This window comes from Watersipora subatra, chromosome 1, assembly GCF_963576615.1.
Source record: "Watersipora subatra chromosome 1, tzWatSuba1.1, whole genome shotgun sequence".
NCBI lineage: Eukaryota > Metazoa > Bryozoa > Gymnolaemata > Cheilostomatida > Watersiporidae > Watersipora > Watersipora subatra.
This window is the reverse complement of record NC_088708.1, coordinates 57558673-57572899: the sequence shown is the minus strand read 5'-3', so window position 1 is coordinate 57572899 and position 14227 is coordinate 57558673. Positions and strand designations below refer to the sequence as shown.

The 14227-nt window shown below is 35.7% G+C and overlaps 1 protein-coding gene across 1 annotated transcript; it reads right to left on the bottom strand.

Moving 5' to 3' along the window:
* Positions 1-31: 31 nt before the first annotated feature.
* Positions 32-14014, bottom strand: LOC137392117 (ribosome biogenesis protein bop1-A-like). Its single transcript, XM_068078748.1, has 17 exons — positions 13892-14014; positions 10913-11077; positions 10742-10819; positions 10488-10639; positions 8838-9060; positions 5459-5584; positions 4813-5082; positions 4262-4342; positions 3985-4054; positions 3286-3418; positions 2913-3019; positions 2394-2479; positions 1280-1465; positions 1097-1199; positions 732-816; positions 453-560; positions 32-225 (listed from the first exon to the last, which is right to left on the bottom strand). The coding sequence occupies exons 1-17, from the start codon at positions 14006-14008 to the stop codon at positions 72-74; spliced, it is 2244 nt and encodes a 747-aa protein (XP_067934849.1). The 5' UTR covers positions 14009-14014; the 3' UTR covers positions 32-71.
* Between the last annotated feature and the right edge of the window lie 213 nt (positions 14015-14227).

Sequence of the window (14227 nt, the reverse complement as noted above, 5' to 3'; positions counted from 1 at the left end):
CAGGTTATACAAATATATTGAGGTCCAAATTGAAAAAATTGCAGGAACTAAAAGCACCACCGATCAGGTCTTCAAGAATACAGTCTGATAGTACTATCAGCACCACTGGTCAGAATCCAGGGCTGTGTCGGATGAAATGTACAGTCAATAACACTGAGACTGTCCACGGTCTTGTGCCCACGCAGTATCTTCACGGGTACAATGAGTGGATTCTGCATCAAATCACTAAAAAACACCCATACATATATATTAGCTTCAGTAACCAAACAAACTGTTGAAAGATGGAACAGTACATACTCATTAGACAATTTGAAGTTCATGCATTTGAAAATGCGTAAAAAGGAAATGTAAAACTAACTCACTTGTAACCATTTCAATTTGAAAATACAGATGTAAAACTCACTTGCAACCATTTAAATTTGAAAATACATACATGTAGATGTAAAACTCACTTGTAAACCATTCCGTGAGAGATGATAATACTACCATCATCTGACACCGATGCAAATAGAGGGTACTTTTTGTGAAAGGCTACTGATCTGATAGCCTTTTTCTGTTGCCTAGAAATAAGTGTAATTATCACATACAAAGTTTGAATAGCTGACGAATAACGACTAGAAAGATAATAATTCCTGAGAGACTAGGGTTGGGCTAAGATTATAAGCAGAGACAGCCAACTTGTGCCTGGAATGGACTTTCTGACGAAAAAGGGCAAATACTCAGCAACATACTTGAGCGTTTGGTAAGGTTTCGTGGATAAATCCATGTCAAACCAGTGCAGTCTGCAATCATAGCTGCCAGTGATCACATTATCCCCTGAAAATATAAAAATAATACATAGATTAGTATGAAAGTATGTCTTACAGGAATGAAGCTAACAAAAACTAACGATAAACTTTTGCAATATTTATTGCATAAATAACTCCTATAATTTCAGAGAGATGATGTCATAGACAGGTGAGCAGACTAAAAAATCAATTGCACTGGCAACTAAAATTGCCAAATATAGCCTTAAAATTTGCAAATAAGAAAAAAAAGGCTGCCTACAGAAACTAATCACTGGTAATAGTAAAAATGAGATTTATAATGTTGATACCTGCTGGGTGTATAGCCATGCTAGATATCCACTTGCAATTAGCTTGTAACTTCCTGGTCAACACTTGCTTGAGAAGGTTGTAAACTCTGATGTATCTTTGTGTCTGCATGAAATTGATCAGTCAAGGTAGATAATCGCTCACAACCAAACATCAGCCATACATAAACCAGATATAATACTCACAGCGACAAAGAGGAATGGCTTGGTCGGATGAAAGAGTGTACACTGGACAAGGCCTTTAGGCTTGCTGAATGGACACTGCGACCTTCGCTTGCTTATCTGATGTATTATAACTGACTGATTACCGGCGTCCTTTAAAGTGACAGCAAAATAGTCTCCCTTGGTGTGCCATGTCACTTGAGTCACCACCTACACAATGTGTACTAGAGTCACCACCCACACAATGTGCTAGCATTACGTATGAAACTAATGAACATAAAAGATGTTCAAGTACATTTGAACCAAGAGTGAGTACAGTAATACTCACAGAAATATGAGTTTAATGCATTCTGAGACCGAGCTCATAGGCATATTCACTCATGTCAAATCTATTTTTCCTATGTCAAATTGATTACGAGAAACTATGGGAACTGTTTTTCAGAGCTCAAAATAAACCGATTCATTTCCCTTGTTCAGTTCATTGAACAAGTGCATTACTCAATAATCAGCGTATGGCACGCGAGAATTGAGGCATTAATAAGCATACCTAAAACAACATCGATGTAATTCAGTGTCTTTGAGGGTGTCCACATCATTTTTCTTACAAAGTTCAAATTAGATTTTAACCTAACATAATGGTGAACTCTTATTCACTGCTATTTATCAGCAGTTCTGAAAAGTTATTGATAAAGAAACATCGCCTGTATCATAGATTATCAACAGCCTGTATCATAGATTATCAACAGCCTGTATCATAGATTATCAACAGCCTGTATCATAGATTATCAACAGCCTGTATCATAGATTATCAACAGCCTGTATCATAGATTATCAACAGCCTGTATCATAGATTATCAACAGCCTGTATCATAGATTATCAACAGCCTGTATCATAGATTATCAACAGCCTGTATCATAGATTATCAACAGCCTGTATCATAGATTATTCAACAGCCTGTATCATAGATTATTCAATTAAATATTTCTTGGCCCGAGATGAGCAAACCACTAGAACTGTAGCTTCAATAGGATCACACATAGCGAATCTGGGATAACCTTGTGCAACCTACTAGCGCTTACACTCTGAACTGTGGCTACATAGGATGCTAGTGACTCAGTCTAGTGATTGCTGCAGTACCTTGGAGTGAGAAATCCGCAACCGTCTGCAGTTATCGGTATATTCGCTACTCTCCATCTCATATTTATTCCAATCAGAGACTGAACCTGAGCAGTAGTACACATACCATAAGTTAATTACAACAAGTTCAAAAGCAAGACTAACCTTATAATAACCAATTAAAAGTATTAGCACTGTGCATGCAGCTTAAGGACCAGATACAATGAACAACTGATGGCCTAGCAGTTGCATTTTAACATTGAGTATGAAACAATATTAGTACAATAACTAATAGAGTAGATTTGAAGTCTTCACGCTTCATAAAACTGACTCCTATACAAAATAAAGCAAACAACAAAAGCATGAAATGACATTCTTAGAAGAATATGGCCTAACAACTTGTGTATAATTTTTATCAAACAAAGCTTCAGGTGTGTGAGCTTTTGTCAGACAAACCAGAAGCTGTCTCACTCAACAATCCCATAACGTTCAACATAAGAATGTGAAAGGTTACAGAATCTATGGAATGTTCTTACTTACTTCCTTGCTTCTCTAACTCATCTTCTACAGCTGCCAACATTTCATCAGTTTTCGAAACAACTAGCTTATCACCAAGACCCGGGTTCAGAACAAACACTGATGAGCCACTACAATAAGATTAAAGACTGTCCAATTTTTGATAAACTGAAGAGCCCCATCTCCGAACACAAACAAAGCTGTAGTAGAACTAGGATAACACAAGTACACAACGTTCCAGGCAAAATCAAACTAGATATCCAAAAGACTATTTACCGCAAATGCAGAGACTATACATGTTTTTAGACAAACACTTAGAGAGTACGCATACAGTGTCATTAGACATGCAACGATAGGTGGCTAGCGAGCATGGCTAAAACAATTAGGTCGATAATACCTGGCTACAAGAGCTAGAGAGATCCCCGAGTTGGGACACCATGTGACAGACTTGACTTTCTCTTCAAATCTTAGTGTTTTCATGCATCTGCCAGTTTGCAATTCCCAATATTTGACAGTCTTGTCATCTGAGCCTGAAAGTAATGACATGCTCAACAATCACCAAAACGAAACATTACATATGAATTGAACCAACTTAGCAAACTAGCCATAACTTTGGCTTATTCAGTTTAAACAACTAAAATTAAAAACCTAACACTTCTTGATATATGTACATATAAATGTTTCTTGTAAAAATTTTCAATATAAATATTATAGAACAATGTAGCTAATAATTTTAATCATCCAAACTACTAAACTGGATCAGCCTAAGAAGTGCTAAGCTGACAACAGACACCTGTATTTACATCAACAATATATGAGCTACCAACAGCTACTATCCAGAACTGACGAATACCAACAAATACTTTCAAGAACTGATGAATACTAACAGATACCATTCAGAACTGATAAATACCAACAGATACCATTCAGAACTGATGAATACCAACAGATACCATTCAGAACTGATGAACTACCAACAAATACCATCAACAGTCAATGAAATACCAACAGACAAATGCAACTACATTAAGAAATGATGAATTATCAACAGACAACTGTAGTTACCAACAAGCAAAAGCAGTTCCAAGTCTCATACCTGATATTATCCATTGGCCAGAAGGATCCACTGATATCGTGCTCACTATATCTTTATGGCCAGTGTAAACCTACAAAAATGTGTTCAGCACTCATAGCCACAAAACATGAAAAGCAGTAAATACGTGCAAAGCAAGACTTTATACAACCTACATCTATGTAAAGATATTTAAGGTAAACATGAAAATATTTTTAATCTTAACTAAAATATTTCAATAAAATTCGTTTAGCACAAAACATCAGAGAGATGAGCCACTTTGTTAACAACAAAAACCTACTATGGCTTCAGTAGTAGGGAAAGGCTGAAGGTCCTTGGGCTGGGGTAGTTTAGGTATAAGATCCTCAGGGTTGACATTCATCTGAGAATATAAAGAAAGTATAACTTGTTGCCTTACAAAGTACAGATCGAATAGTGTTACTACTGGTCATATGTAGCTTTGATTAAGGCGTAGAATTTAAAATCAAATATAGGTATTGATGGTAGCAGTTGTTTTAAAAAAACAGTTATTTCCCCAGAAGATGTCATGAGCTTCAACCACAAATTGAGAGATCATTTACTTGCATGTGATTCTTTCATCTTAAAAAGTAAGAAATTGTAGAGATGTAATAATTGCGATATGAAATTGACAAATAAAAAAGTAAGATCACACAACTGTGCACCCTTCTTTCATCACTGATTTTTGTAACTTACACCCAAGAGAAAAAAATAGATCACTCCTAAGGCCTATGAGCTTAAGAAAAAATTGTTCTGGCTCTGGAGCACTTCAAAAACATGAATTCAAATTGTATTATTAATTTTAGTTACACAACTCCAACAAGACTTAGTTACCCTCATCTTCTGCTGGCGCGGACACAAGTAGAGATCAAGGCATCGTTCAAATCGTTCATTGATGAATTTGCTGTAACCAGGTATGGCCCGCATTGATGAATACTTCTTCGGTACAAAGTTTTGTCTTCTGTCTTCTTTTTCAGTATTTTTCCACTTTTTGAGCTCATCCTCAGTAAGCAAGTACTCAGAAGGTGGGTTATAAGACTCGGCGTGCCCTGGGAGCACTGTCTTTGGTGCTGGAATGTGCATCTTCAGTCTGGATCTATCATTCTGTGAAAGAAAAGAGTTAACAACCCATCCAAATTAAATTCAACTCCGCAGCTGGGCGACAAACCGCTTGAAGTACATTATATAAAAAACACAGATGATTTGAAATGTTAAAACTTGAAATATCTTGAAATCTAAGGGCATTATGTACATTTAAAAGTTTGGAGATGTGACAAGGTCAGTAATGTGACAAATATGAAGATGCGAACTGGTTGGGTATGTGAAAAAGTTGAGGAAGTGAAAAAGTTGGGGATGTGAGCAGGTTGTTGGGCGACCAAATCTGCTGAAGGAACCGGATGCATTATAATAAACAGATAAACTCATTGCTACTTGTAAAATAAAGGAATTAAACACATCGACCATTAGTAACATGAATTACCAGATCCTCATTGCTCCAAAGGTCATAGCATGGTAGCTCCTCTTTAGACTTCTCTTCCAGCTCCTTCTTCTTCTGACTCGGGGTCTTCATCCAACCCATCTTCATGGCGTGCACCATTTTACCAACCTGAAATACACTCAATCCTCACAGAGTCATGAACTAAAACTATGACGTACTCGGTTTGTGTTTAGGACACGTGAACAGAGTGCAGTATGTCTATAACAACCTAAAAAAAAATGCTGGGGATGCTGTGGGTAGAGTCAAACATACGGTATTGCGTTTTAGTTATTCCGCAAACAAAATGGATATGAACCGTCACCAGAGACATACACTGCATGGCATCAACAGGTGATGAAGAACAACAATAAAAAGCGCAAGGAATAAAAATGAAGAACTTCTTCATTTAAATATTCGAGGTGTTAAGAGAAAATGCACAATTAAAAATCAAACAAGCATGATGGTCACCAGTGCTTGCAAATTTCGAAGCTAACAGAACATGAGCTTTTACCTCACTTTGGAACTTTACAAACCAAGTTGAGCCCTTGTGATCGGTAAAATAGAACTAGGAGTTTGAGCAATTCATCACATTAAATGAAAAATACCACATTAAATGAAAATTGTCAGATTAAATGAAGATTACCACATTAAATGAAGATTACCACATTAAATGAAAATTGTCAGATTAAATGAAAATTACCACATTATATGAAAATTACCACATTAAATGAAAATTACCACATTAAGTGAAAATTACCACATTAAGTTAAAATTACCACATTAAATGAAAATTGTCAGATTAAATGAAAATTGTGATGCTTGAATTACGAAAGTATTTTGAGAGATGTTTTTGGCTTAGCCCTTCAAAAGCTTTATTCTGATGTTAACCGTATTTTGCTTAAGACCTCCACAGATAACATGTTTTAGAAAAATCTTATGAATTTACACACAAAATGGTAAATATGATTGCAAAGCAGTATGCAAAATAATAGTACAACTAAACAAATGGAAAAAAGTATATTGAGACTAGGACGGGCATCTATAGTTGATGTGGGTATATCCATAAATGAATGGAAGTTTCTACAAAATTTTAACAGGAATTTCATTAAAAAATGCTTTTTTTACGAAGTATGCACATCAAACCCTAAAATAAAAATAATGGGGGATCGTTCTCCTCTAGTATGTTTTAATAGTTTGCTAAAGTTGGTGTATTTGGGCAAAAAAATTCATTGCAATAATGGCAAGATAGAGACACTTGTACACGGTATACATATTCCCATTAACACTCATTCCCATATAATACTTATGTCTTATGGGAATATTACCATATTTCCATAAGTCTAATTGTAATGGATTCCACAGCGGCTTTGCTGCCCATGAATGCATAAACACTGCTACACTTGAATTATTAGTTTGAGTACTGTTTCAGTAATTTGCATCACCGCTGTTACACTATCATCATTGTTACAACTCTCAACTTACATAATTATAGGATTAATTGGAGTGAACTTCACATTTAAAGATAATTAGTAGTGCGATGATGTTCTCGTGTACAAATGACTCATTATTTTGTAAATTTAAGCCAATGTCGGAAATTAGCAAGCATATTTGGTAGATAAAACCGGCTGCTACCTTACAAATGTCTTACCCAGACTTGCGACTCCAATTCTGTGTATGGTTTAAAATTTAATCCATTTTACTCATGCAAAAAACTTGCAACAAGTGCTTGAAACAGAGTATTGTTAGGTGGAAAGTCTGCTGGTCATTTCTGCTTTCAACATGGGCAGACAACATCTGCAGAACATGGATTGCATCTGGCATGAAAAGTATTTGCATAATCAGTGATTGTCTAATTCATAATAAATACGCTGTTCATCCTTTTTTGGAGAAAATATTTTTTACATAAGCTTGAAAATGCTCAGATCACATCTATCAAAATCTTCTCTGACGGATCTGCAGCCAAATTTAAATTTGCTACTCATTCTCTAATTTGGGCTGATCTAAAGAGGGCCGCAACCTAATCCATTTGGAATGGAACTTCTTTGCCACCTCACACGGCAAAGGGCCAGTTGGTGGTGCCCTGAAAGAAGTGTTAGACGGAAAACTTGAAGCAGAAAAACAATTGTAGAGAATGCTAAATATTTTACAGAATGTTGCGAACAAACAGCAAAATTATTTGTTTTGGCAGCAGATGAAGTTTCTGATAACCATATGTTTTTAGACCAACGGTACATCACATTCAAGCTGTGTAAGTAAACACGCGTAAGTCATAGCCATGTAAGTAAACAAGCGTAACTCATAGCCATGTAAGTAAACAAGCGTAAGTCATAGCCATGTAAGTAAAAATATATATAGCTTTTCAACGTTTTAACTTTTCCATAGATACTGATGATTATATAATTAGTAATCCAGAAGGTAAGTGCAATTCAGAACTCGTCAAACAATTAGCATGTGAACTGAATGAAGGCAATTTGTGTTAATATTGCTGCCTGGAAAAAACTTCTAGGCATTTTATATGAGCGGTAAACATTGTAGATGCCCTCGAGGCTGAGATGCAGTTTTTCAAAAATGTTAAGCCCAAAAAACGCTTTTGTTGTTTATACAAAAGATATAGCATGGGTAGAGTTTCATCACATAACTGAGTCACCCTTTTGCCCTGCTCTCTCTAACATAGGTCAGTACTGTTTTACAGAAGATCTCGAGCATGCAGAATATACCCAAAACATTTCGTTAGTACAATCTCACAATAACATGATCAATACTCATTATTTTTTCTCTAATGTTATTTAAGCTTAATCATATTTGTTGCAGCTTTATCATTACTATAACTATTATATAATTATATCTTATACTCTAAAAATAATAAAAAACCTTTAAAGATTGACTTGCAACAAAATTCACATTACAGTTATTTGGTATCAAAAGGTTCACCATGTCTTACTCTGCTGTGTTGAAGGTGCAAAATATGTGAAAATGTGATTACAAGCTCTTAAAAGCTAAAAAATGAGCAATTAATCATTAGAAATGATAAGAACATATAGATTAAATTTTTCATCTAACTATAACAATGGTGACTACGGATATACCTACGTCTAAAGCTTAAAACAAATTGTCAGACTGAAATACTATTTACAGATTAATACAACAGCTATAGCTTTCACAAAATATCACGATGTTCAAGTGACTGGCTTGTCGATTTTTGTCATCAAGTCATCAGTTATGCCCATCAACATGACATAAACAAATCAACCCCTTGCACAGCTAACTACTTGCTTTAAATGATGTTTAGCATTAAAATAATATACGAGTACTGCAACAAAATTATTTTGCTGCCGTAGTTACCAAAATTGCTGATAAAACAAGAAACCATGCCCATTCCTACCTTCAGCCTCTCCCACTTTGAAGGAATGAAGCTTCTCTTATGCTCTGGACGGTTGCTTAAAGGGTGAATTTCTATTTCATCCTCAAAGGTGCCAATCCAATCGAAATTGAATGGATCAACATCACCATCTGCATACTTGCCGCTTTTCAATCGTTGTATTACTGCGCAATCTTCTTTTGACAGCACTATATTCTGTCCAGTCTGTGGATCCTTGACTGTTCTCCTAGAACATTATTTAACTTTCCAGTATAGACATAATACAACTACTTTCACTCACCTACCTGGAATTCTAGTTTAATACTAAAAACTAAAGTTACCAGTCATCATTCAAGTAACAATACAGCTATTAGAAAAATGTTTACATCAGCCGCCACATGGAGTAACTGAAACAAATTAAAACCAGCAAACTAGTCTAAAACAAATACCGTACTTGTCGGACTATAAACCGCACCCCTATATAAGCCGCATCTGCTTTATTTTCCAAAAAGCCATAATAAAACAATACATAGGCCGCACCTTTGTATAGGCCGCAGAACTCAAGACAGTTTAAAGCTTTGAGTTAAAAAGCAACTCAAGCTTTTTAACGTCGCAACAACTTTGCTGTTTAAAACGGAACAGTGCCTAACGGCGCTGTTTCATATTAACCGATGCTTTTTATCCTAGCGCCTAATGGAACAGTATCGCTAGGCATTGTTTCGTATTTTCTTTCACCGCTAAAGGCGCACTAACCGGAGATTCTGGATAATGCGCCCTAGTGGCCAAAGAAAAAGCCACAGAATAGCCGCACCCTTGTATAAGCCGCATGGTTCAAATCATCAGAAAAAAGTAGCGGCTAATAGTCCGAAAAGTATGGTAAGTGAGCTCAAAAACCTAGCCCCAAACTCGCAGTTCACCCACATTTAAAATAGAATGGAACTTGCCAGTAAAGTAACCCTGAATTACTATATACAACACAACGAGGTTTAATAAAATATCCAACAATCAATTATTAGGAAGTACATCATGACTACAATGACTACATACTTTGTTAAATATTGTCATGGCAATTTTAGATGTTAATTTGTTATTTACTGTATAATTTTAAGGCAGTCAGTGATAGACCATCTACTAAATATTAAGCTGCAGAACTGAAAAGAAGTATAGAATATGAACTACCGCAATCACCAACACATTCCAAACTGGCTTATACAATTTCACAATGAAGTAAATACGCAATATTGGAAAAGAAGTTTTTTAATAAACTAAATACACGTACATATAGCTGCCTGAAACAATGTTTTAGCTACAGTTGCACTCCGTTACCTGTGTGGCCACTACAGAAACTTCAATGTGAATTTCAAGTCACACAAAGCTGCTTTCCTAAATTAATTTACAAGTTTTGAACAAACTATTGGCATAAAACAAGAAACTATTAAAACATGAAAAGCTAATTTTAATAGTCAAAAACATGTCTTTCTGATGTATAATGACTATTAATAATCGTCAACTGAGAGCTAACAGCTAACACTAACAAATGGGCTCTAGTTAATCTAGACCAATATCAGTGAAGGAATGGCATGATTAAAGAATTTTCTATGATTACGGCTGTTTTTAGGCATGCCCAGACTCAAAGACAAAATATAGGGCGGAGCTGTGGAACGACATATATACCAGTAATCTGGATTCTCTGATTGAGCGATAAGATGGTCAAGTTCATCTCCTGTCTCAGGTTTGAGGATCTTCCGTCCAGCTAGATCATATCCGATATGAGGGTATTCCTTGTACCACTCCATGGGAACATTTCCAACAGTATTTCTGGTGTCCTAAAAAAGTTATTGGACTCATATATACTAGCAACACTTATCAAACAAGCAACTACAATGCTTAAGAGAAATTTAAGTTACTACAAGGAACTTTTGTGATACCTCTTCATCAGAGGAATCATACTCGTACTCGTTTGCTCTAGTAACCTCCTTAGGAGACAATCCATTCCTATCCGGACCCTACAAACAGACAATCAGGCCACTTTTTAACTTAATATGAAAACCATGTTAGGCACTGTAAGATTAGCCAGAATTGTAATAAAAAGACCGTACTTGATAAGCCAAGTTGTCCGAGAATTCACTGCCAGTTTCTAGATCATCTGAATCAGTATCTTCATCATCTGAGAGACCCGAATAATCTGATGAATCTTCTGCCGACTGGCTGCAGGTATCCTCATCATCTGGTCCCTCATCCACAAACAGTAGCGGCTCAAGGTCCTAGGCAACACAGTATAAGATGTTAAAGTTTAAACCTAACCATTGATGCAAGATTACAAACTGTACACCGCAAGTTATTTTATTAATGCAATCTGAAATTTTAACATCATCAAATAAAATGTACTGTACACTGCTCCCTCGCATTACGATGACAATGTTATACGATTTTTTCGCCTTGCACCGTAGAACTCGATGTTTTTTTTTTTACCCTCGTTATACAACATTTTTTCGCCATGTGATATCAATAAAAATTTATCTCGAAATTCAAATTTGACAGTCGGTGTGCTGAATATGCCGAAATAATGAAGATGCCGATATGCTATTCGCCAAAATCCCTTCCACAACGCCTGAAAAAGATGCGATGCTTGCTCTCCCTCAGTTCAGCGTTATTCCTTATAAGTTATAGTCAAAGCGAAACCAGAAACGGATAGGCGATAAATTTTCGAACGACCAAATTAAAATTTTGTTCAGTAAAATACATACTAAAAATTAGCTTTAGTGTGTTTAGTAACCTAAATTCATTTAAGTTATATTCAAAGCTTATGTTATACATTTGTCTTAGAGGTAAGAACTCTCTACTGTACGTACTGCATATAGTACATTGTAAGGTTACATTTTATTGCAGATCATAAGGTTCACTAAATTAAATACATTAAAGTTATTGTAGGTAACTATAGTTATTGTGGTTAACATACTATATCGCTACTAATTTTTAATATGTACAGTACGTATAAAAAATTTTGATGTTTTTACCAAAGGGGTGTTTACATTAGATAATTACTATGAGTTTCTATACCACTCTATACAACATTTTCGCCTTATGATGCCAACACCGACCCGACGAATTGAAATCGTATGACGAAGGACCACTGTAGTAACATAAATGACTCAAGTAACATAATACTCTTGCAGTTTTTGAAAGATTTAATTCTGACTAAATAGGGTATGATTTAGATTTGTAACAACAGATATTATCAAGTGATACCTACCCAGTTGTTGGATAGTTTAGCAAAAATTATTCTACCTCTGCTCAAACGAACTTCAAATACCTCACAACAAACCTATGGTTTGTATATTGTTGATGAGATTTTAAGCAAACAGTAGCAGCTGACAATACCAGATATTGCATAATTGAAATTAGTGTAAATGTTTTTGGCAAGGTTTCATTGCCCAAAACTACTGCATGTAAAACACAAAGAACCAGAAAATTACAAATCTGAAGTAGTTTAGTTTCTAAATTAGCTGTTTTATTCCAATAAAATTACTAGCATTGTTAAGAAACACAAGCGAAATGACTGGTGTTTTAATGAGCTGATGTTTTGACATGAGTCAAACTAACAGTTCTTATTATACTTGTGTATGTTTGGTTTCATGTCTAAACTATATTTAAAGTTACACCCTTGCACCCTAGAATAGAACTGTTAAAAATGAACTTCGAGCTTGCAGGAAACTGCTATTGAAGACGACCACAAACTAAAGTGAATGAACAAGACAAAATACCACACGCTTTTTGAGTAACCAGAAATAAAATAAAGTGTTGTTCTAATATGTACCAACATTCACGAGAGAACTACTCTGGCAAGCTCCATATCCGCAGTGGCTCAGGAGAAAAGTTTTTTGTGCAGTGTCACCGGATGAACAATGAAACGCCTAACCTCGGATATATTATAGGGTGTATAACATAGCCGAGGTTGGGCTATGTATAAGTTGTTTTAACCCTGGAAACCTTTTTGAGAATGATGAATGCAGGAAAGTAGGTGAATATGCTAGAAAATAAAATGGTAAGGAGCACCGCAGACCTGACCCCTTGACCAATGATGACCAATTTGGGCTATTTCAGGATGATAATGCAGCATGCCATTTGTCACATTTGGTGAAAGACTGGTACAAAAGTGATTGAGTTGAATGTTTCAACTGGCCAGCTCAAAATCCAGACAAAGAAAATTAGTCAAAGATCTTTGGCAACAGTTCAGTGAACTAATTGTTGACAAACAAATAAAAAACTGCATTGAGCAAAGGAATATTCCAAACATGGCAATACAGTGCAACGAGAAAATAGCTGCAGAAGCTCATTTAGGAGCACGGCCAAAAAAGGTGCAACCTCGTGATCAAAGACAAAGGGTGGACCCATCAAGTGCTAGCACTACTTCCAGCAAAATAAATCCAATTAACCTTCTCAGGGCCACCCATATTACGAGTGAATCGTTTCGAAATTTTGAATACAAATACATAATACAATGCACTTACCACTGTCTAATGATGGAAGCATTTGCATTTTTTCAAGTATTTAAGGGTCAACCTAACTCATGTCACATTCTCAAAACATTAAGAGACCACTTAGAACTCCAGCAGTCTCCAATTCCAATGAGATATATTTTGCCATAATTAATACTTTGTGAGAGTTCTACCAGAAACTGCATAATCACTAAAAAGCTATACGCTGTAAGAATGTAATAACGCTGTAGCATACTATTTCCTCCTGAAGCACTCCACTTACACATAGGGATTTAGAGTTTCCATTGTCTCAGAGATACACTTGATGCAGCGCTATTACAAGTTTACAAACATAGATTACGGTAATTTTGATCAGTGCTGTAACTCGGCATCACAGACCAAATTGTCAACAGTAAAGAAAATCTTTTCAAACTCTCTTAGAAACTATTTTGACAACTCGCTGCTGTTGAGAAAATGGTAATGGGACAGACTAGAAATATAGATATGGAGCACCCAAGTTTTATAAAATACATTGAGACTTAATAGCCATTGAAAGATATTCGAATTTTAAAACTACTACTTGCTAGAAGCATATCTTACAAGTTTTTCGTTTGAATCCAATTGTTTTGGTCCAGCTATGCCATTTGATTTATGATCAAAGGTGTTTTGTTTCAAAACCTGAGTGACTGCATCACGCTTGCGCTTGGAGGCTGCCATTTCTGTTATAGCTTGAGCTCTATAGAAATTGACAGCAATTTCGACTTTAAATCCAAAATCTCAGGCACTCTTTCGTCATAAAGTACCGTACACGGCCCGATAAATATAAAATAGCTAGTTACAAAGCTCGTAAGCTACTTATCGTATATACGCATGCGTACGACATTTTTGTTCTGTTTTTCCAAACTAATAGTTTAATCGCATACCAGGTTGTGTAGC

Excerpts from the sequence above, each read along its gene's own strand:
- LOC137392117 (XM_068078748.1), bottom strand. The coding sequence starts at position 14,008 with ATGGCAGCCTCCAAGCGCAAGCGTGATGCAGTCACTCAGGTTTTGAAA. Across the intron at positions 10,820-10,912 it reads CGGACAACTTGGCTTATCAA|GGTCCGGATAGGAATGGATT; the intron begins GTACGGTCTTTT and ends GTCTGTTTGTAG. Across the intron at positions 4,055-4,261 it reads TCCCTACTACTGAAGCCATA|GTTTACACTGGCCATAAAGA; the intron begins GTAGGTTTTTGT and ends ACATTTTTGTAG.